Source organism: Sciurus vulgaris, assembly GCF_902686455.1.
Source record: "Sciurus vulgaris genome assembly, chromosome: 16".
Classification (NCBI taxonomy): Eukaryota; Metazoa; Chordata; class Mammalia; order Rodentia; family Sciuridae; genus Sciurus; species Sciurus vulgaris.
The window spans coordinates 51,859,255-51,881,764 of record NC_136477.1 but is presented as its reverse complement, the minus strand read 5'-3'; the positions used below and the strand labels follow the sequence as shown (position 1 = coordinate 51,881,764).

Genomic DNA, 22,510 nt, shown 5'->3' with positions numbered 1-22,510 from the left:
AGCGGCGGCAGAGCCGCAAGAGCCAATAGCACCCAGGGCTGCGGGCCGGGCCCTTCACCCAGGCCCAAGCTCTTCGCAGGAGGGGTGGCGAGTGAGGCCCGAGCCAGTCGGCCAGCTCTTCTGCCAGCGCTACCAGTGGGTGTTGCACACCGCCGGCGGGTTTCACTCTTGGGCTGTGTGCACCTCTTCAGCTTCTTGACGTGTTCAAAGCTGAAGCCATTCACACTTAGTCTTCACGGCGGGCGAGGTCCCCAGGGCACATCATGCCATTGGCCCTTGAGCAGATTTTCCTGCCATCCCCCTCCCCCACAAATCCATGACCTTTTTGATGCCCTTCTTTCCTGCACAGGTCCTGATATCTGAAGGCTTGGGACGCTACGCAAGGGACCCAAAATTTGTGTCAGCTACAAAACATGAGATCGCGGATGCTTGTGACCTGACCATCGATGAGATGGAAAGTGCGGCCAGTACCCTGCTCAATGGGAGCGTGTGTCCTCGGGCCAACGGGGACCTGGGCCCTGCCTCACACCGGCAGGACTATGAGCTCCAGGACTTCGGTCCAGGCTACAGTGACGAAGAGCCAGACCCTGGACGAGACGAGGAGGACCTGGCGGATGAAATGATCTGCATCACCACCTTGTAGCCCCGGCAGGGTCAGCGCGGCTCCAGCCTCAGCAGGGAAAAAGTGCCTCGTAGTTAGGAGGTTCAGGCACTAGTTGGCAGTGAATATTCAATTAGACTTCTGTACAAGTGACGTCACGCCTCAAGGAAGCCATAAACCTGGTAGGTACAGGTTCCGCGAGTGGCGAGCTAGGCAGGGCGCCATGCGCTGAGCCCAGCGGCAGGAGAAGGCGGGGCAGGCCCTATGGAGAGGGCGAGTGAGGCCAGAGCAGTGCCTTCCGACCGACCGTCGCATGGGTGCCGCCAGGGGAGTCCGAGGCTCGCCGCACCCGGGGTGCCCGAAGGAGCGGTGGGGAAGGTTAAAGGTGATGACGATCACCACACCTTGTCATTACCTCAGCCATCAGTCTAGCATATCAGACACTCACTGGGCCCAGCATATCCATTTTTATACCCTCTCCTCCAAACACTGCTTCCTGGTTCCTGTTCAGCTGTTGTGAAGGACAGTGTCAGAACCCCGCTACCAGCGATCCTCACGAGAGGGGAGTGGGACCTCACTGACAAGGTTTTCTGCTCGGTTATGCCAGTTTACATAAGAGAACGTCACTCAGATGGTCAGTTCCGACGGTCGTGCTTAAGGGCAACTGTAAACTGGAATAATAATGCACTTGCAACCAGGTAAACTTAGATACACTAGTTTGTTTAAAAAATATAGATTTACTGTACATGACTTGTAATATACTACAATTTGTATTTGTAAAGAGATGGTCTATATTTTGTAATTATTGTACCGTATTTGAACTGCAGCAATATCCATGGGTCTTAACAATTACAGTTCCCCACTGAAATCTAGAAATTACTAGTATTTTTACATGGGCTATACAGAAGTAGAAGAAATAGAGCCAATCCTCACTTATTCAGTGAAAATCCTTTGGGGGTAAAATTCTGAGTTCAAAAGAACTTGACACTAGAAATTTTTCTAAAATATTTTGAGTCACTATAAACCTGTCTTTACATAAGATATACAGGATGACTACTTGCAGTTTTTTCTTTGAGCAAGAATTCTATGATTTTGATATGGTACCTTCATCCACCAGGGGTTGCAACTCTGTTTGGTCTACTTTCCTAACCCTGTGATAAGTCCATGACAGAGCAGGTCAAGCTGGGCTCCTCTGCCCTGGGGGCAGCCATAGGTTTGGTTCCCTCAGCTGCCATTTCTGCCATCCCTGCTGCAGAAATAACTGCACAGGTGAAAGAACTATGTCTGCTCCAGTGCCCTGGTGGTGCTGGGGTGGGGGTCGGAGGAGCACTGTGGCGACCTTCAGGGTTAGAATGTCGGGGTCTGTGAGATGACACTGTGGCCTTTCACACAATGTTGCTGTGCTGTGTTCTCTTTGAGGGCTTTTTATATGCAATTGAATGAGGGCTGACGTTTTCATGAGAATGTACTCCGGCTGTACGTCCTGGGAAAAGCCACTTTCGGGTCATTAGAATTGTCAAGGCTTCCTTTTCTGTTAACAGAATCACTCCAATGTCATCACGTGACCTTGGCAGGGATTCCCTGCAATCACAAAGACAGGTAGCAATTTTGGTTCAAATTTTTTAACTAGTACATAGACAAACTGTCGAACTGTCGGAATTTTTTTTTTTTTTTTTTTTGTAAATAACACTTTGTTATAAAGACCTCACAAACCTCTTCGTAATACATTCTTACTCCAGATCCGGGCAAAAACACTTCAAGGTTTGTAAATGACTATTTCCTGACAGAAAGCCTTTTTTATTAAAATGCAAACTGTTCTTCAGAATGAAACTGCGTAATAATTTCATTGTATTCGGGAGCTCTCCTGGCCAGTGGGAGCTTCGGGGGCAGGCACTCTCAGGGCAGCTCTGTATACAGGTAGCTTTTCCTCGTCCTCAGCTCCTTCGATGCCCATGGTAATACCAGCCACAGAGAGTGCCACTTCTCCTAAAGGGCTACACCACTGTCAACATTATCTTGGACTGTCTCCACTGGGTTTTGGTCATACGTGTGACTTCACATCATCAGGTCAAAATCACCTCCCAGGACTGCACGTTCTGGAACAGGTGATGAGTGTTTCCAAAGTCAGTACTTAAATGCTGGCATTGATAAAGGCTGCACCACTTCCTGGTATCTGTCTGCTTTAAGCCTGGTCCAACCTCTCATATTAAATTTTTCTTTGTAATAAAAATCTGAAATTGTAGAGCATGGTTTTTTCCCTTTGTTTTAGGAGAGTTTTAAAATTTAATATCTCCACTTTGTGGACCCTCCCCAAATGGTTTTGTATCCACAGGAATAGTATGTTTATTTAACCCTGTGTTTTATTTTGATTCATCTGTCAATCAACAGTGAGAACCATCTCTGTTCATCGTGTGGACTCCAATTCCCAAACAGCTGGCTCCCTGTGGGGCCAAGTGGCAGGTGTCAGCTCTGGTGTGTTGCAGAACTGGCTAAAGGCCAAGAGGGGTGGGCGCGGGGGCACTGGAAGCCCCTCACTGCAAGCTGTGGCTCTGCCTGCCTAGGGCGGTGGCAGTTAGATGCTCACCCACTTTACTAGGGGACCCCACCCTTCAAAGAAGCCAGAGCTAAAATGTCTTTGCCAATTGCATTTTCCTACAGGCCTTTATTTTCAGGGTGGACCGTTTATGTGTAAGAACAGGCTAGCCACAGAGTAGATAGCATGCGCAGGGCGCCACGCCCAACCTACTGCAACTCAAGGCCCCGCTACGACTACGGCTGGAAAGGGGAAAGGTTCTTCCTTCCCTCCTGGGACCGGGAGGGCAGTGGGGAACCAGGAGCAGGTTTGCGTCTTGGCTTCTGCCATCGGATGGGGTGAGTGGTGGTCTGAGGACATCCTGGGGGCAGGAGCACCTGAGCAGGCCCTATAGAAGAGCAGTGTATGTTTATGATTTTCAAGGGGGGACGTGTCTCAGATCTGATGTCATGTCAGTTATCAGTGGAAATATGGAAACGACTCTGGCTGAGCGTCATGGCTTGGCTGGAGGGAAGAGTATTTGACTTTATGGAAATCGCTCTTCCACAGCTGCAGTGGAAGTGGAAAGGCCAGACGTCGGGGCACCTCGCCCTTTCTGGCCATGCTGGTGGATGCCCCTGGCCCTTCCACACCCATCCCTGCCATCAGTAATCCCTGCCCTGTGGTGTGAATGTGGCCATTTTCCACGAGGTGGGGCACCTCAGAGCGCCAGCCATGGGTACCCTTTCAGCTTTCTCACAAGTTTTTTGCCCAGAGGCTCAGCCAGCGAAGTTGCCTGGTTCCCCACAAGACAGACGAGCAGGGCCTGTGCTCCCCCTCTGTAACTGAGTGAGCACCGTCCTCCCCACTCGGGCGCCCTCAGCCCCTCTTCCTGGGGTGAAAGCTTCCCTGTGGCTGTGGAACTTCCAGATAGCCTGTCGTTTGGACACGGGCCAGTGCTGTGGCAGGACCCACCTTGTATTCGTCCTTGGGCTGGAGATGAGAGCAGCCCCATCTGCCTGTCAGGGCTCATGGGAGGAACCCTTCAAGTCAATGTGTGTCTGAATCCCAGCAACAGTTTTCTGGGTTGACTTCTGTGGGTTCTGGACACACGACAGCTCTCTTATCTCTTGAAACGTGTTTCCTCATGTGGCTAAATCGTGTGATTGTGTGGAAACAGCCTCAGCATGTGAAATGGGGAGAGGGGCTGACTGACTCTTATCACATGTCACTTTCCTTATCATAAGACACAGCTGCCTTTGTCTCAGAGACACCACAGGATGCAGAGATGCTGGAACTAAATGACTCGTCAACTGCTCTCTCTACACCAGTAAAATCAGTCAGGCCTGAGACCAGCACATGCCCTTCCCTGAATCAACACCCTCTTTGACAGGTGGGTGGCATGTGGCCCAGCTGCCATCTGAGCCCCCAGAGGAGGGACAGCTGCTGTGGGGACCCTCTAACTCTCGAAGAGAAATCTTTTAGCAGATCTAGAATTTTCTTTCTTGACTTTCTCTTGGAACAGAGAAAAAGACACAGGTAAGGTTAAACAAGAACTGCCTCAAGTTTTAAAAGGAAGAAGTGTGATGGTTTCCTTCCACCTACCTTTCTGGAAGGTTTTTCTCAGAAATGTTAAGTTGCAGCTATTGGGCCTCCAAGGTCTGTGAGCTGCCTGGAACCCGGGTTTCCCCCTCCCTGTTCTGGGCCCAGCACTGCAGGTTTCCACATCACAATTCTAAACATGGAAGCTTTGCACATTTTAAGAAAAATCAATTCAAAATGCTTTTACTTTTCATTTGCAACCGTATGGGGATAAGGTGCTTCGGTTCAAAAATAAGTTACTAGATTATATCACAAGAGCAAAAAGCTGTTGCAAATGCTCCTCGTAGCTCTCCCTGCCTCCCTTGGAAATCTTCACCGATTTCTTTTTCTTGTACTTATAGCTGCTTTTCTATCACTCTCAGAACCATTCTGATCTGTTCCCATGGACGTCTGAAGAATAAGAATTTGCCTGGTGTCTGTCGGGACAGCTCTGGCTGCTTCCCAGGGCTCCAGTACAAAGAGGTGGCCTGGTATGTGGGGGTGGCTCCAGGACTCTTTCCCGGTAAGAGCAATCTCTTTTGGTGTTAAATCAGGAAACCTTTGGTAATGAGACCAAAGCAGCCTTCCCTCCTTGAACGAGGCCCAGAAAGCCTCCCACAGGGCTGTGTTATGAGAATGAGAACACTACGGAGGTGGGCCACCCCCACCTCTGATAGTAAAATCAGGAGGGGAAAGAGGGAAGTCGGTTTTGTTATCCAGCTGGTAACTTCCCCTCTGCCCAGGGGTCCTTGGTGCCAGCCTGGGCTGAGCTAACTCCTGTGATGTGTGACCTCAGCTAAACCTCAAGACATAGGTGCCCTTCTCTGGGGGGCTCAGTGCAGGCCTGGCAGGCTCACCACATCTGGGCAGAGCACCCTGTCCTCTTAGCGGCCGGCCTTGTGTGAGAAGCCTGGAAGGAGCCACTCTGCTCAAGGCAGAAGCCCAGGTGGGAGAAGCCACGTGGATTCAGGCTGAGGATGTGGCAGTTCACTTTCCTCCTTTATCGCCTCTGCTGTCTCTCCAGGCAGGGCTCCAGGGTGCACAGTGGCCTTCCTCAAACGGACTATAGGAAAAATGCTGGAGGCCAGAACTAGTCTCACTTCCTGAGATGTTATCCAGTTCTCAGCCACTAAATAGGGCCAGATAGCTTCTGGCACCATTTGGAGCAAGGGCTGGCTCGTTGGTCCCCTTGGCTTGCTGGAGGCATCTCTGGTCATCCTCAGGCAGTGGCTGTCTTAACGCTGGGTGTCCAAGGTCTTGGGCTTGTAGACAGGAACATCTTTGTCCCAGAGTGCAGGCTGCCCCTTAATGACGTCAGCTGCTTTTTCTGCGATCATGATCGTGGGGGCATTCAGGTTGCCACTGACAATGCTGGGCATGATGGAGGCATCGACGACCCTGAGGTTTTCTACCCCAAGGACCCTGGTCTGCGGGTCCACCACAGCAGTGGGGTCAGAGGCCTGGCCCATCTTACAGGTGCATGAGGGGTGGTAGGCACTGTCAGATTTCGCCCGAACAAAGGCATCTATCTCTCTGTCGGACTGAACATGGCTTCCTGGCTGGAGTTCTTTCCCCCGAAAGGGAGCCAGGGCTTCCTGTGCAAAAATTTCCCTGGACAGCTTCACACACTGACGGAAGTCTTCGATATCTGTTTCTGTAGAGAAGAGATGAAATGAGGCCCTTCCTCTTACCATGCTGGCCCCGCTGGAAGATTCCAGGTGTGTAGAGGCTCAAGGCCACAGGGGACAAAGTTCAAAGACATGGAGGACCAGGTCACCAGGTGTTTATCACCTGCCCACAAACATCCTCAGTGGACAGAGCCTGCCCCAGAGACCCAGTTTTAAGCCAGGAATCTGGCTTCTCTGTGAAACAGGGACAATACACACCCTGCCTCAGCCCCCCGGGGCATCATGGGCCAAAGCTGCCCAACAGAGGCGCTCGTTTTGGCAAACAGGCCTGGGCTGGTGATCTGCTCAGTGCAAGAGCGGAGAGTACATGCCAGGTGAGCTGCCCACACCCCGCCAGGCCTCCCTGCACCTCCTGTGGGCCCTCCCTGCTGGGTCAGGTGAGGCCCTAGGATTACTTCACATGACCCAGGGTCTCCAAGAAATGGGCAAGACTCAGGGACAGATGGGGACCCTGTAAAGGCACTTATCCAGCTTAGGCCCAGGGGGCACACCAGCAGCTCCTGAATTACCTGTTGACAAGTAGTTGGGCTGTATTATGGGGTGGTCCCGGGGGTTAGCACTTCTCAGCTTGAGCCAGCCCACACTTGGGCTCCGCATGGGCCCCACATGTACCTAGGAGAGCCCAGAGGAGACAATGACAGCCACAGTGACCTCCCTCAACCCAACCTGGTAGCCTGGAACAGTCCTAGGTTTCCCGTGGGGCTAGCTAGGGTCAATAAAGGACAAGTACAGTCTAACACACACCTGCATCTCACCCGGCTTCCACACATGAGCAAAACCACCTTGGGAATCACTCCTCCCTCCCAGTTTTACCCTCCTTAGTGCAGAGCCTGACTTGTTTGTGGCTAGTGACAGGGCCCTGGAGCCCTTTCTCACACTGATCCGCTCCTCCCTTCCATGCAGGCTGATGCTCCCTCCCCAGGGGAAGATTCCGGGCTCCCCCTTTTCTCTCTCTATCCAGACACTGAGCAGTGGAGGACGGGACTGAAGGTCCCGCCCTGGGGAGGAAGCGTCTGCCCAGCAGTAGCTCCTGAGCTCACCTGGTAAGCCTCCTGCTCAGTGGGGACCCGGCCGTGGTCAATCACTTGGGATGGCAGGAAATGGAACTGGATATCTGGGTGGGAGACCCCAGGCCTGCTGCGGATGAACCCACCTGTTTCCAGATGGGACGTGGCTCCATACCCTGATGATTAGAAGAGGACAAGGCAGGTCGGGAGGATTTCCAAGAACGGCCTCCTGGCCACTGATAAGGGCAGCTCCTAACCTCAGCATTCTGCTTGAGTAGGCCCTGTGCTAAGGCCCTCATACTAGCCTGTCGGGAATTTTGTGTCCTCCTTTTGCAGATGGGAAACCTGGGGCTCAGGACTAGGGTAAAGGGCCTACTTTAGCTTTAAACAGCAACCTGAGGCCAGAGTCCTTGCTTGGCTCCTCAGGAGGGAGACCATGATGCCTACAGACTGTATCCACCAAGGTCACAGAGGAACCTGCTCACCTGTGAATCTCCAAAGCCACTCCAGGCCGATGCAGATCTTCCTCAAGGGCTTCTGGGCTGAGTGAAGGGTGATGGGGCGGGTGCATGCCTGTTGGACATATATCTCCAGGTGGTCTTGCAGGTTTTGGCCAACTCCTGGAACGGGAGGGTGTGGTTAGGGAATATGGTTACCCTGGAGACTTAGCTGGCTTCTCAATGTTCCCCTGGTTTTGAACCCTGCCCCTTCCTTCCACTTCACCTCTGAGCCAGCTCCTATCTGGTCGCTGGGTCTCAGCTGACTCTGGCCCTCTCAGAGCTGCCAAAGCCGCCTGCCTTGTCCAGGTGGGAGGGGCTGGCTAGGGCAGGAAGATTCTGTGCCCAGGGTCAGGAGTGTCCAGTGAGACCTGGGGACCCTTGGGCTCATGGGAACAATGTGACAGCCCCAAGCAGCACCGATCTTTGTCACACACACACCCATGCTAATAAAATACTTCATTTCACAGTGTCAGTTTGTGGGAGCAGTAAGGGACGGGGGGCTCACCAGGCAGGTGGCACACCACAGAGATGCCCAGTCTCTTGAGGTCATCTGCATTCCCGATGCCCGAGAGCATGAGCAGCTGTGGAGAGTTAATGGCACCCCCACTCAGGATCACTTCCTTGCTGGCATAAGCCTGGAAGAGGCAAAAAGCCACCCAGTCATACCTCCTGAAAGCCACAGACCAACTTCCCCACTCCAGAGCCAGATCCAGAAGAACATGGCCTTAGGATGTACCCACACGGGGCCGGAGGATGCTACAGTGGTCAACCTGGGAAGCCTTCTCACAGGCCCACAAGTAAAGGGGAAGCTCACCGTCACCATTTGAAAGTAACCTGCATGTGCACCCATGGTGTGTGAAAGTCGTGCACTATGCTCTAGTACATTCCACGACAGCTAGATGGTAATGGTGGCCTTCAAAACAGGGGAGGCTAAGAGAACCACAGGTTAGAGGCCAGCCTCCACAACTCTGATCCAATCTTGGGATCAGATGGCTCAGATGTGGCAGTGGTAGAGCAACTGCCCAGCGTGCACAAGTCCCTGGGTTCCATCCCAAGTAGCAAAAGCACAAAAAGCAGGGAGGGGGGCATTTAAATGAGATGTATGAAAGCAGCCACTCTAATGGTAAAGGCAAGAGCCAGAGCTCCACACCGGGCACAAAAACCAATCTGCTAAGTGGGGAAAAGCAACCGTGGCAGCACAGCATACCATCTCAGTTGGGGGCTTAAAACCTCTAGCACAAGCCTGTCAATCTGTCAGGCCTGCAACCTGAAGCCATGCAGAAGGTCCTGGGGGACTGCCCTGAGGTGAGCATGGCATGCTGGGACCAGGATCTTCCTCACCTCTACCAGCCACAGCCTCACGTGAGGCTGAGGGACAATCCATCTCTTCTGTCGCTCATCACAGGGACAAGAGCACCTGGCTGGGGAGGAAGGCATGACTTTGCCCAGCCCCCCAGGTCCCTGCCCCTTCCTTTCCTGCCCTCTGAGCTGCAAGGGCGCCTGCTGTAGTTCACTCACCCGGTGGCTCTGGCCATTCTTGATGTATTCCACACCCACCGCACGGGTGCCTTCAAACAGCACCCTGCTCACGAGCGTCTGGACTTCGGCCCTGAGATTGGGCCGGCTCAGTGCTGGGTGCAGGTAGGCGCAGGCCGTGCTCCAGCGCTTGCCTGCAGGACAGAGCAAGATCAAGGTGTCGCCCCTGCCCTTCCCTGACACTTCCGGGAGGCTGGAGAAATAGTGGATCTGCCCTGCCTCTGCCTGCAAGGCCTGCCTTCAAAGTAAGGTGGAGACCTAAGGCCCTGCCCTGCAGAAGTCCACATCTACCCGAGCTCCCCTGGCACAGGCAGAAAACCACTTCAGCAGGATGACAGAGACCAGGAGCAGCAGACAGAGGGGTCAGGACCCCAGGGTCGGCCCTGGCCTGGCCTGTCCTGCCATGAGCAAGGCCCTTCACTACCCTTCAGAGCCCAGTTCATAAAAAAGGGCCGTGTGCTCCTGACTGCCCCTCTGCCTCAATTTTCCCATGTCCAAGTCCCCAGAAAACTTTGGGTTCTTGGTCCAAAAAGCTGATTATCCCCAGTCCACACCAACAGGGCCCGAGTGATGGCATGTCGCAGGTATGGGGGTACATGCTGTGGCATCTACTTTTCTCCAAATGCCATTCTGTCAGTTTTGCTGATCCTGACAGGAGGGAGGGGCCGAGCCAGGGCTGAAGAGGTGGGGAGTCGGGGGACCCACGCTACCTTCGTGGATGGTCATATCCATCCAGCCGAAGCCCTCCTGCTGGAAGCCGTTCATGTCATCCGTGAGCGGGTAGCCGGCCTGCTGCGCCGCCTGCAGGAACGCCTGGTGCAGCGGGTGGCCGCTCTTGCCTCTGGACACACGCAGTGGGCCATCGCCGCCGCGGTACCGGTTGCCGCCCAGCTCGTGGCCCTGTGCCCGGAGGAAGTAGGGCAGGCAGTGCGCGTAGTCCCAGCCCTCGGCGCCTTGGCGCTGCCAGCGCTCGTAGTCCTCGGCGTGCCCGCGGACGTAGACCATGGCATTGAGGGATGACGAGCCACCCCACACGCGGCCCCGGGGCCAGTACAGCGCACGGCCGTCCAGGCCCGGCTGCGGCTCCGTGTGGTAGTACCAGTTGTAGCTGTCATCACACAGGTTGTCCACGAGGGCCGCAGGCATGTGGATCTTCCACAAGAGCCGCTTGCTCCCGGCCAGCAAGTCCTTGGGCCCCGCCTCCAGCAGCAGCACCCGCTCCGCGGGGTCCTCTGAGAGCCGACTGGCCAGCACGCAGCCCGCCGAGCCCGCGCCCACCACAACGTAGCTGTGCTCAGCCCCGGTCTGCGAGCCCGCGCTAGTCCAGGCTCGGCTGCCCAGAGGCCCTGGCTGCCCCAGGGTTGTCCACGCCAGGACTCCCTGACGGCCCAAGCACCCTTGGCTCCGGCCGTGAAGGATTCGCCACATGCTTCAGCTCAGGTCTTCCTGGCCACAGAGGGGAATGGGATAATTCACTTGCCCTAGGATAAGAAAAGAGGCTTTAAGCATATTAATTTGTGTGCATGTGCAAAATCAGCCCAAAGCTGGGGTGGCCATACTGGGACAGCAAAGGTCCACTGCAGGGTCACCAAGGGCCTGCCCTGCATTGGGTGGGGCCAGTAGTCCTCCGTGGTCACAAAGGTGACTGCCAGAAGGAGCAAAAATTCCAGTGCTGAAGTATGCACACACAGGGCTGGGCAGCAGGAGGGGGCCCCTCCCCAGATTAGGGGAGGTCCCCTGGAAAGATTTTCCTGTGACATTGTATATGAACCTGGAGGCTGGAAATCTACCTGCTGGAAGGCAGAGGAAAGAGAGCTTTCCAGGGTGGGAAAGAAAAGGTGACACTCATTCACTCCAGACAGTTGCTGAGCCCCTGCTAGGTACCAGGCATGGTGTTTTTCTCTAGTGATACAGAGGAAAAGAAGACATCTGCTTCCATAACTGATGGTCTGGGGCCAGGGAGAAGGGCAAGGCATAAGTAATGGAAGGAAGGTCAGGGCAAGGAGCCCACAAACTGTGGGCTCATAGTCTTTGACTTGAGGGACCACAGGAGCTCTAGAGAGGTTTTAAGAAGGGGACAGCGTCACAGTGACACTCTTAAAAGATCCCACTGTAGAGTACTAAAGGAGTTTCAGCAGGGAAACAGCAATAGCGTTTGGAGGGCCTCTTCCCAGCAATGTTCATATCAATCCCAACATGCTCAGTAGAAAAGAACCAGGGGCCATCGCAACCTCCAGTGACAATACTGGAGAAAGCCCACCCATGAGGTGCAGGCCCAGTATGATCATCTCAAGACAGGCTGAAACATGAGAACTCTGAAACCTCCAAGAAAATTTGGATAAACCCCTCCCTTGAGCTCCGTACCAGGTGTACACAGCCTAGCGCTGGAGGCAGCGTAGGAATGCAGAGAAGACTCCTCCTTTCCCTCCTCCCCTGTGCCAAGGCACAGGAGAAAGAAGAAGTGGCACCATCTCCTCACAGTCACGTCTGCAGCAGAAACACTGAGAACAGCCTCCAGGTCCCCCACAGAAGCAGCCCGCTGCTCAACTCCCCACCAACAACCTGATGGAAAAAGGCAGGGAAACCATCCATCTCGGCCTCCACTGTCCTGTACGTGAGGTTAGTAGTCCACAAAAAAGATAAATGACTCCTTGTCAAGACAAAAAACAGTCAACAGAACCAGACCAAAGGATGACTCGCCAGACATCACAACCATCGGACGTTTCAAGAACCAAGGTGAACATTACAGAAGATTAGTGAAAAGGGTGGGCAACATATTGAACAGAACTGCAGCAAAACATTGGCAACTTACACAGAAATGCAAGAAAAAAAATGTGATACTGGAGACAAAAAATTTTGATGGATTATAGCAGAGAAAAGAATCAGTGAATCTACATGGAAATGAAGACAGAAGAGTGAAAGCAGGAGACAGAGCAGAAGAGCTGAAGCTTTAGGACAATATCGAGCCATCTAAAGTATGGATGACTGGGATCCAAAGGGGCAGGAGAGGATGGAAAGCGAGGGGCGTGCAGACGTAGCTCAGTGGTAGAGTGCTTACTCAGCAGGCACAAGGCCCCCAGCACCACAAGAAAAAGGAGACCAAATATTTCAAGAATGACATGAAGACCAATGGAGCAGAATAGAAAACAGAGACAAACCCACATAAATACAGTTATCTCATCCTAGCCAAAGATGCCACACACATAGACTGGAGGAAAGAGCCTCTTCAACAAACGAGATCCACTCATCCAAACAGCATACTTAATGGTGAAAAACTCAGAGCTTTCCCACTGGGATCAGGAATAAGGCAAAGATGTCCTCTCTCACCATTCCTGTTCAACATCATACTGGAAGTCCTAGCCCATGCTATGAGACAAGAAAGGGAAATAAAAATCATACAGATTGGGAAGGAAGAAATAAAAACTTTGCTTGTAGCTGGCATGATTGCTTATGTAGAAAGTCTTAAAAGAACTGGCAAAAAATTCTCAGAACTAAGAAGCAAGTTTAGGAAAGTTGCAGGATACAGAGTTAATATACAAAACCCAATTGCTTATTGCCAGCAAAGAACAAGTGGAATCCAAAATGAAAAACAATACCACTTAGTTTAACATCCCAAAGAAAAGAGAGAAGATCACCCCGGGGGGGGGGGGGGGGGGAGTCCTGAAGTCATGAGCGGGTACAAAGGGAATTTAAATGCATGTCATCTAAGTGAAAGAAGCCCACGTGAAAAGGAGTCTGCAAACTCTGCTGTATGATTCCAACCGCATGACATTCTGGCAAAGGCAAAACCATGGTGGCAGTAAAAGAGGGGTGGTTGCCAGGGGTGGGAGGGAGAACTGTGCAGACATGGGGGGAGCCAGAGAAGGTCTAGGGCAGTGAAACTACTCCATTCTACTGCACAGAGGCGTCGCCGTGCGCTGCACAAAACCACAGACGCACACCACCAGTAGCCACCTAGTGTGAACCATGGACCGGGCGATCATGCACGTCAGTCTCATCTATCACCTGTGATGAAGGCACCATTCTGGAGAGGGACATGGAGAAGCGGGAGGTTATGCAGGTGGGGGTGAGGGTCCCTGGGAACTCTCCGTCTCTTCTTTTTGATTTTGCTGTGAAGGTGCTCTGAAAAATTAAAGTCTTCTAAGAAATGTAATAAAGAGTCTGACTCCCTTTCTGACGTCTGACCACTGACAGCCCCCAAGCTCCTGTTCCCCTTCTCGCCTGGCATTCCTGCTTCCCATATCAGCGTGGAAGCTAAATCACCCCATTTCTACTGCACACAGGCGTCTGTACCTTGGCCCCATACCATGGCCATGATAAAATCCAGGCACACTTGCTCCTCCCTTTCAAGCCATCCGGGGCTGGCCTGGGGGCCTGCGCTGCTCTCCCCACAAAGCCCCACGTGTGAGCAGTAATCCTCTGCGCAGCCTCTTGCGGCAGGTGTGCAGCGTCATCAGAATCAACAGCAAACTGGGCCTGCTTGGTGGGGAGTTGATCCCGCCTGCCAAAGGGAACCCAAAGAGCATCGAAAAATATGAAACAATTAGGAGTAAATTTAATAAAATAGGCGCAAGACCTGCAAACAGAAAACTACCAAACACTGAGAAAAATGAAAGATGACTTAAACATGCCATGAATGGGAAGACCCAATATTGTTATTACATCATTTCAACCCAATGCAATGCTGATCAAACCTAAGAATGCCTGACATGTCGATTTCAATAGGTATATGGACATCTGGGGCGTGTAGTTTAATGGTAGAGTGCTTGCCCAGCATGCAGGAGGCCCTGGGTTCAATCCCCAGCATCAAATAGAAAAAAAAAAAAAAAAAAAAAAGGAGGTATAAGGAGAGACTTAGGACAGAGAAAAAGTAGTATAGTCATACAAAGAAACCCCACACAGCAGGGAAGGAGGAACCACAGCATCTCACGTCAACATGGTAGAAACCTAAAAATGTATTCAGAAAGTTACAGAGGTGGTGGCCTGAATATGTACGAAATTTTAAAGCATGCAATTCATATATGCGCCACACATCAGAGCCCCAAAATGTATGAAGCACACACTGAGATGTTGGAAAGGGAAAACAGATAGTTCTACAATAATAAAGTTTTCAACACTCAGATTTCAATAGTGATAGATCAAAAAGGAAAGAAGATTAAATAACACCAAATAACACCGTCAACCAATTGAACCCAACAGATAATTATAAAACACTCAACCCAACAACAGACTACGCATTGTCCCTCAAGTGCACATGGAAGAATCTCCTGGACAGATCCCACATTAAGCAGTAAAACAAGTCTTAATAAATTTAAAATACTGAAATGAACCAAGAATCTTTTTAGATCACATTGGAATGAAACTAGAAATCAATAACTGAAGGAAAACAGGAAAATTCACAAATATGTAGAAATTTTTTAAAAGTTTAAACAATTGAAAGGGAAATTAGAAATACTTTGAGACAAATGAAAAAGAAAACACAAAACACCAAAACTTGTGAGATATGATGAAAACAGCACAAAGAGGGAAATTTATAGCTGTAATTGCAGACATTAAAATAGAGGAAGATCTGAGATAAAAACTTAACTTTACACCTAAAAGAAATAGAAAATAAAAGAACAAACTAAACCAAAAGCTAGCAGCAGGAAGGAAATAATAAAGATTAGAGATAAATAAAAGTAGAAAAACAATAAAGAAAATCATTAAGACAAAAGTTGGTTCTTCAGAAAACAACAAAATTGACAAACATTTAGTTAAGGAAGAAAAGACTCAGAAAAACAAAGACTTAAAAAGAGATTCACATTAGTAAATTCAAAATCAGCAAAATCAGAAATGACAGTATGGATATCACTATTGATCTTACAGAAATAAAAAGGATTATAAGAGAACATTATAAACAATAGGACACCAATAAATTGGATAATCTAGGATAGAAAAATTTCCAGAAACTATCTACCAAAACTGAATCATGAAGAAACAGAATATCTAAAGAAAACTATAATTAGTAATGACATAGACTCAGTAATCAAAATCTCCCAACGAAGGAAATCTCTGAACCAGATGGCTTCACAGTGAACTTGACCAAAAACTTAAAGAATTAACAAACACCGACCCTTGTCTAACACTTCCAAAATATATTGAAGGGGAGGGAAAACTTCCTAATTCTGAGGCCAGCAGTACTGAGCTATCAGACAAAGACACTGCCAGAAAACTACAATCTAATATCTTATGAATATTAATACAGAGTCTCAACAAAACACTAGCAAACTAATTTCAGCAACATATTAGAAGGATTCCACATCATGACCAAATGGGATTTGCTCCTAGAATGCAAAGATGCTTCAACATACAAAAATTAATACATATAATATACATTAGCCAAAAGGAAAAAAAAAGCATCTGACAAAATTTAACACCCTTGCATAATAAAAACACCCATGAAGAAGGAATAAGGGGAAACTTCCTCAACATGATAAAGGCCATCTGTGGAAAAAACCTACAGCCAGAATGAATCAAAAACCCTAGGTAAATGTATGATTACAAAAACGGTATGCCTCAACTTCATGTACAAACAGAGAAACAAGATGTATCCCATTTATTTACAATAAATATGAATTTTTTAAAAAAACCTATAGCCAATATGATACTCAATGGTGAAAGAGGAAAAGTTTCTCCTCTAAGATCAGGAACAAGATGCGTACTTTTGCCATTGGTATTCAACATCATATTGGAAGTTCTAGCCACGACAATTAGGGGGAAAAAAAGGGGAACCAAATTGGAAAGAAAGAAGTAAAATTATATCTGTTTGCAGATGACATGGCCTTACGTATACAAAACTAAAAATTATACACTGAAAACAAAAATAAATTCATTAGCGCTATTAAAGAAGTTCAACAGGGTTATAGGATACAAAAATCAACACACAAAAATTCATTAATTGCATTTCTCTATACTAACAATGAACAATCTGAAAAGAAAACCACTTGCAATAGGATCAAAAATACTATTAGGACTAGAGAATAAACTTAACCAAGGTGTTAAAAGACTTGTACATTGAAAACTACAAAACATTGCTGAAAATGTTAACGACAACAAAGAAAAGCAAGGACCTTCTATGATCGTGGACTGGAAGAGTCAATATGCTTATGATGCCAATACTACCCAAGGTAATACAGATTCAACACAATCCCTGTCAAAATTCCAGCTTGTGGTGGGGCTGCAAATTAGTGTAGCCACTCTGGAAAGCAGTGTGGAGATTCCTTAGAAACTTGGAATAAACCCACCATTTGAACCAGCTATCCCACTCCTTGGCCTATACCCAAAGGACTTAAAATCCGCATACTATAGAGATACAGCCACATCAATGTTCATAGCTGCTCAATTCACAATAGCCAGACTGTGGAACCAACCTAGATGCCCTTCAATTGATGAATGGATAAAGAAACTGTGGTATATATATACAATGGAATATTACTCAGCTATAAAGAATGATAAAATTATGGCATTTGCAGGCAAATGGATGAAATTGGAGAATATCATGCTAAGGAGATAAGCCAATCTAAAAAATCCAAAAGGCGAATGATCTCACTGATAAGCGGATGATGACACATAATGGGGGATGGGAGGGGGGCAAGAATGAAGGAAGGAGGGACTGTATAGAGGGAAAAGAGGGGTGGGAGGGGTGGGGGGGAAGGAAAAAAATAACAGAATGAATCAAACATTATTACCCTAGGTAAATGTATGACTACGCAAATGGTATGCTGTTACTCCATGTACAAACAGAAACAACATGTATCCCATTGTTTACAATAAAAATGAATTTTAAAAAAATTCCAGCTTGTTTTAGTCAGGGTTCTCTAGAGGAACAGGATCAACATGAAGTATGATGATGGCTTACATGACCAGAAGCTGGATTGTCCACCATGGCTGTCTGCAACTGGAGAGCTGGAAGAACCAGCAACTGCCCAGTCCAAGAGGTGGAAGCCCCAGAACAAGAAGGATCCACAGTGCTACCCTAGTCCAAGACCAAGGCTTCTGGGAACTACCTGGAGAATCACTGGCAGAGTCCACTTTGGAAGAGTGAAGAAGCGAGAGTCCGATATCCTCGGACTGTCAAAGCAGCGATCAAGACCCGTTCAAGAAGAGTGGAGTTTGCATCTGCATCTGCTTCCTTGTTCTTCCAACTTTTATTCCATCCAAGCCGCCATGCTATTGGGCGGTGCTGCCCATGCTTAGGGAGGGTCTCCACTTCAGTTCACTCTCCCACATGTCAATCATTCCTAGACACACCCCCGTTGACACATGCAGAGGCCTCTTAACATCAGCATCTCTTAATCGGATCAAGTTGACAGTTCAAATGAACCATTACACAGCAGCAGTTTTTTGTAGTAGAAAAACTCATCTTAAAATTTATATGGAATCTTAAGAAACCCCAAATAGCATAACGAACAGGAAATCTTGAAATAGACAAACAAAGCTAGAGGATTCACAATCCCCGATTTCCCAAAGCTACAGTAACCAAAGCAGCATGGTAGTGGCATATAGACAGATATTTAGACTAATGAAACAGACAGCCAGAATTAACCCTTGCATAAATGGTCAACTGATTTACTTTAATGGAACATGAATATTTTGAATAAATTTCATATAGCAGTGAAAACTCTGAACACTTAAAAACAGTTACATTATATAATAAAAATAATCAATTCCACAGAACACTTGCAAATGCAAACTTTCTCCTCCAAAGAAATTTGTTTTCACACATCTGAGTAACAAATGATCTAAGAGTCTTCAGATTCCAAAGTATGTACAGAACTTTTGATTCTATAGAAACTGATGTGCAGTGATTGAAAAAAAGAATGTTGCTTTGTCCAACAACAAATCTCTTATATTTTTATATCGACACATTTTGTGATCACGTTTTTCTTACATTAGTAAATGAAAATCTGGACCCATTTGCATATAATAGTGTTCCTATTTCCAAACACTATTTCAAATGAGATCACACATGGCTGTTCACGACTTAATTTTAGCCACATGCACAGAACCATGCGCGAACTACCCACGACCCCTTGAAAATAACCCAAGCAGCAGAGGGACAAGATCACAGTAGATGACACGGTAGTTAACAGTGAATCACATCCTGCTCCTGAGAACTCTGCTCAAACACCGTTAGGCTTGTCCACTTTCCTGATAATGAGTGAAGGGCCTCATTTCTGGTGTCAGAGGTGGGTCCCTCTAGCTACCAAGAAGTGAGCAGCTACTGGCAGTGAAGTTCACTGGTTTGCCTAGAACTAAATGGTCACTATCCACATATGCTTTTAAAAGCTTCAAATCTTCTTCACCTAGCAAAGATCTGCATCTTAAATTTGATTTAACTATCTATATACATTTTTCATTGTTTCTATCATTTTAAGACATCTAGACTTCCCAATTAAAATACAGAAACAGACTGTGCTGCTCATTGCCAGTCAACTCTGTTGGTGCCTTTGCACATGAAGGTGTGACAGGGGGATGTGGCAATCATCTCTCGCTATAAGATAAAATTAGGCCACAGTAAGTGTTCTCCATCAGGCAGAATACATCCAGGACAGCACAAAATGGAACTTAAAATTCTAATCAACCACAGTGATCAGACTTACTTCAATACTCAAGAACACTGTGGTCAGACATGTGATCAGAAAATGTTGGACTTTGAAAGCACAATTTTTTAGCCAAGTGCGGTGGCACATGCCTATAATCCTAGCGGCTCAGGAGGCTGAGGCAGGAGGATCAAGAGTTCAAGTCCAGTCTCAGCAACTTAGTGAGGCCCTAAGTAATTCAGTGAGACCCCATCTCTAAGTAAAGTACAAAAAAGGACTGGGGATGTGGGTCAATGGTTAATGACCCCTAAGTTCAATCCCCAGTACTGCCCCCCAAAAACTTTTTAACCTTAAAATAATAAAATCACTTTAAAATATTTGTAATTTGTCCCTTAGTTTTTGGTTATTTGGAAATCCCTCCTTCCTGGCTGTGTCAGTCATTTCGGAATCACTCTGAATGATTCAGTTGTGAAGTTTCTAAGAGGTCAACTGATTTGCAACAAGAGCATCTTTCTTTCCTTTTTTCTTTTTTTTTTTTTTTGTGGTGGCATGGTGGGGAACTGGGGATTGAACCCAGGGGTACTTAACCACTGAGCCACATCCCAGCCCTTTTTTATATTTCATATAGAGACAGGGTCTCCCTAAGTTGCTTAAGGTCTTGCTAAGTTGTTGAGGCTAGCTTGAACTTGCAATCTTCCTGCCTCAGCCTCCCCGAGTCACTGGGATTACTGGCATGTGCCACCATGCACTGCACAAGAGCATCTTTATATGGGGGAAAGGAGAGTCTTCTCAACAGTGTTGGGAAAACCAGAATGTCACATGATAAAGCATGAAGTTGAACCCTTGCCATATACATAAATTACATAAATAAATATAAACCATATACAAACATTAACTCAAAAGAGACCAAAGACCTAAAGGTAGATCGAAAATTATAGAAACCTGGTGAAAAAAAAAGTAAGGGAAATCTTTGCAACATTGGATTTGGTGCTACTTTCCTGGATGTAAGATCAAAATTACAGGTAACAAAATAAAAAATAAATTGTACTTCCTCAAAGTTAAAAACTTGTGCATCAAAGAACACTATCAACAGTACACCAAATAGAAAAAAAAAAAATTTGCAAATCACACACATGCCTGATAAGATAGCAAGATCCAATATGCAGGGGCTGGGTTTGTGGCTCAGTGACAGAACGCTTGCCTAGCACATGTGAGGCACTGGGTTTGATTCTCAGCACCACATAAAAATGAATAAATAAAGGTATTGTGTCCATCTACAACTAAAAAATATATATATAAAAAGGAAAGATCTAGTATGCATACAACCCAACAACAACAACAAAATCCAATCCAAAATCCTTTTCAAAAGGATTTGAAAAGACCTTTCTCCAAAGAAGATGCATGAATGGTCAGTTAGCACAGGAAAAGATGCTCAGCATCACCAGTCTCTGGGGAAATATGGATGCAAACCACAATGGGACACCGCTTCACATCCATTTGTATGGCTAAAAACAAAAGCAAATGGAAAATAGGTGCTGGCAAGGGGGCAGAGGAGCTAGAGCCCTGGCAGCAGCTGGTGAGGAGGTACAGTGTAGCAGCCACTGTGGAAGACAAGTTAGCAGTTTCTCAAAAATTAAACAGAATTACCATGTGACCCAGCAATTCCACTATGCATATACAAAAGAACTGAAAGAGAGGCCTTAAACAGACACTTCTACACCAATGTTTGTAGCAGTGCTAATCACAGTAGCCAAAAGGTAGAAAGAACTAGACTGTCTCAAAACAGATGAGTGGAGAGACAAGACGTGGCATATACACACAATGGGATATTACTCAGTCTTAAAAGAGAAGGCAATTTTTAAATTTTTTTTTTAATTTTTAAATTTGTTCTAATTAGTTATACATGACAGCAGAATGCATTTTGACACATTGTACACAAATGGGGCACAACTTCTCATTCCTCTGGCTGTACATGGAGCTGAGTCACACCAGTAGCGTAATCATACATGTACACAGGGTAATAATGTCTGTCTCATTCTACCGTCCTTCCCGTCCCCACCGCCCCTCCCCTCCCCTCACTCCCCTCTGCGCAATCCAAAGTTTGAGAAAGCATTTCTGATGCAAGCCACAGCATGGATGGAGCTTGAAAACCTTACACCGGACGCCAAAGGTAAAGATTAACGTGACAGGATTCCACAATTTGCGAAAGCAAATTCAGAGACGGCAGGGGGACTAGAGGTTACTAGGGGCTGGGGAAAGAGGAGCAGGGGAAACAGTGCTTCTGTTCGGAGTGATAAAAGCAATTTGGAGGGCTGGAGGTGTGACTTGGTGGCAGAGCACTTGCCTGGCATGTGTGAGGCCCTGGGTTTGATCCCCAGCACAGCCAAACACAATTTCTTTTTTTTTTTTAAATTGGAAATGAGTCGTGGGTATGCCCCTTGTGACTGGACTTAATGCTACTGAAGTACACTCTTAAAAATGAGTAAAGTGGTAAATTTTATGTTACATATATTTTACCAAAAAAAAAAAAATATCTCCAACGCATGCCACGTGGAATTCAATTCTGGATATTGTTAAGCGCCTCCATGTTATGAGCGACAGAAGTGTAAAGACGGTAGAGTTATCTGGAGTAGGGAGGTGTACCCAGGGGCTTCCCTTGCACCTGTTATCCAGGTGACCTCAACCTAGGTGACAGGCAGAGAAGTCTGAAGTGACTGATGATAACTGAAGTCGACAAGATTAGCAGCAACATGGGCAGCTTGACCAGGAGGCACCGAGCCAGCTGTGGACAACGAAGACGAACCCTTCCTTGTGGCGCAGGGTGGCAGCAGTCATTTCCTCTCTTTTGTCCCTGTCACTCCAGGACCCCACCTCCTACCAGGCTCTGCCTCCAACACCTCTGAAGCCACAGCCTCTAATAGCCTCCAACGTGGAGCGACCTTTAATTGTTCTGAGAGCTTGGGGTCTGGCTTGGGACTAGCCACGATCTCTCTGACCCTTGGGCAGGGATGGGATGGGCCAGGTTGGGACTAAACTGGGACATTTCTGTCTGTATTCTTCCCAGAGGAAATTCCCTTAGGTGCCTCTGCCCCTCTGCGAAGAATCCCAGGCTGGGATCTGCTAAACGAAGGAGCCGGGAGCACCAGGCCCCTTGCTGGCTCTCACTTACCCTCCCCAAGGTGCGCTGTGCCCAGCCCCTGCCCACTCCCCACCCCCACCAAGGCAGGGGCTGGGGGAGCTTTCCTCTTCTCCCTCGGCAGTGCTGGTGCCAGGCCTGGGAGAAGTCCCCTGTCGCTGAGACCTACCAAGCCCCTCGGAAGACGGGCTTCAGGCTGGGGAAGCAAGCAGCAGTCACTCAGGCTCCTGCTCTAAGTGGGGTGAAGTGCATCAAGCATGATGGGAAAGGGGGAAGAGGAAATGGGGGGCTGCAACCCAAAGGGAATTCTTGGAGGTCAAGGACCCCTGAGCCCCTAGGACAGTCCCTGTGAGGCTACCAGACTGGGT

The 22,510-nt window shown here is 48.1% G+C and overlaps 2 protein-coding genes across 16 annotated transcripts in view; one reads left to right on the top strand and one right to left on the bottom strand.

The window, feature by feature from the left end:
• The window catches only part of CACNA1D (calcium voltage-gated channel subunit alpha1 D), a 317,150-nt gene extending 314,870 nt beyond the window's left edge, over positions 1 to 2,280 (top strand). For all 14 annotated transcript variants that reach the window (XM_079115648.1, XM_079115636.1, XM_079115644.1 and 11 more), the window contains one exon: positions 350 to 2,280. In XM_079115648.1, coding sequence (XP_078971774.1) covers positions 350 to 643 — 294 coding nt within the window. In that variant the 3' untranslated portion in view covers positions 644 to 2,280. The remainder of the gene's footprint in view (positions 1 to 349) is intronic.
• Positions 2,281 to 4,882: 2,602 nt separating this feature from the next.
• The window catches only part of CHDH (choline dehydrogenase), a 28,579-nt gene continuing 10,951 nt past the window's right edge, over positions 4,883 to 22,510 (bottom strand). For both annotated transcript variants that reach the window (XM_079115728.1, XM_079115729.1), the window contains 7 exons: positions 10,136 to 10,906; positions 9,408 to 9,559; positions 8,395 to 8,524; positions 7,875 to 8,009; positions 7,423 to 7,565; positions 6,892 to 6,994; positions 4,883 to 6,348 (listed from right to left, as the gene is read on the bottom strand). In XM_079115728.1, the coding sequence (XP_078971854.1) occupies positions 5,930 to 6,348; positions 6,892 to 6,994; positions 7,423 to 7,565; positions 7,875 to 8,009; positions 8,395 to 8,524; positions 9,408 to 9,559; positions 10,136 to 10,853 (1,800 nt within the window). In that variant the 5' untranslated portion in view covers positions 10,854 to 10,906 and the 3' untranslated portion in view covers positions 4,883 to 5,929. The remainder of the gene's footprint in view (positions 6,349 to 6,891; positions 6,995 to 7,422; positions 7,566 to 7,874; positions 8,010 to 8,394; positions 8,525 to 9,407; positions 9,560 to 10,135; positions 10,907 to 22,510) is intronic.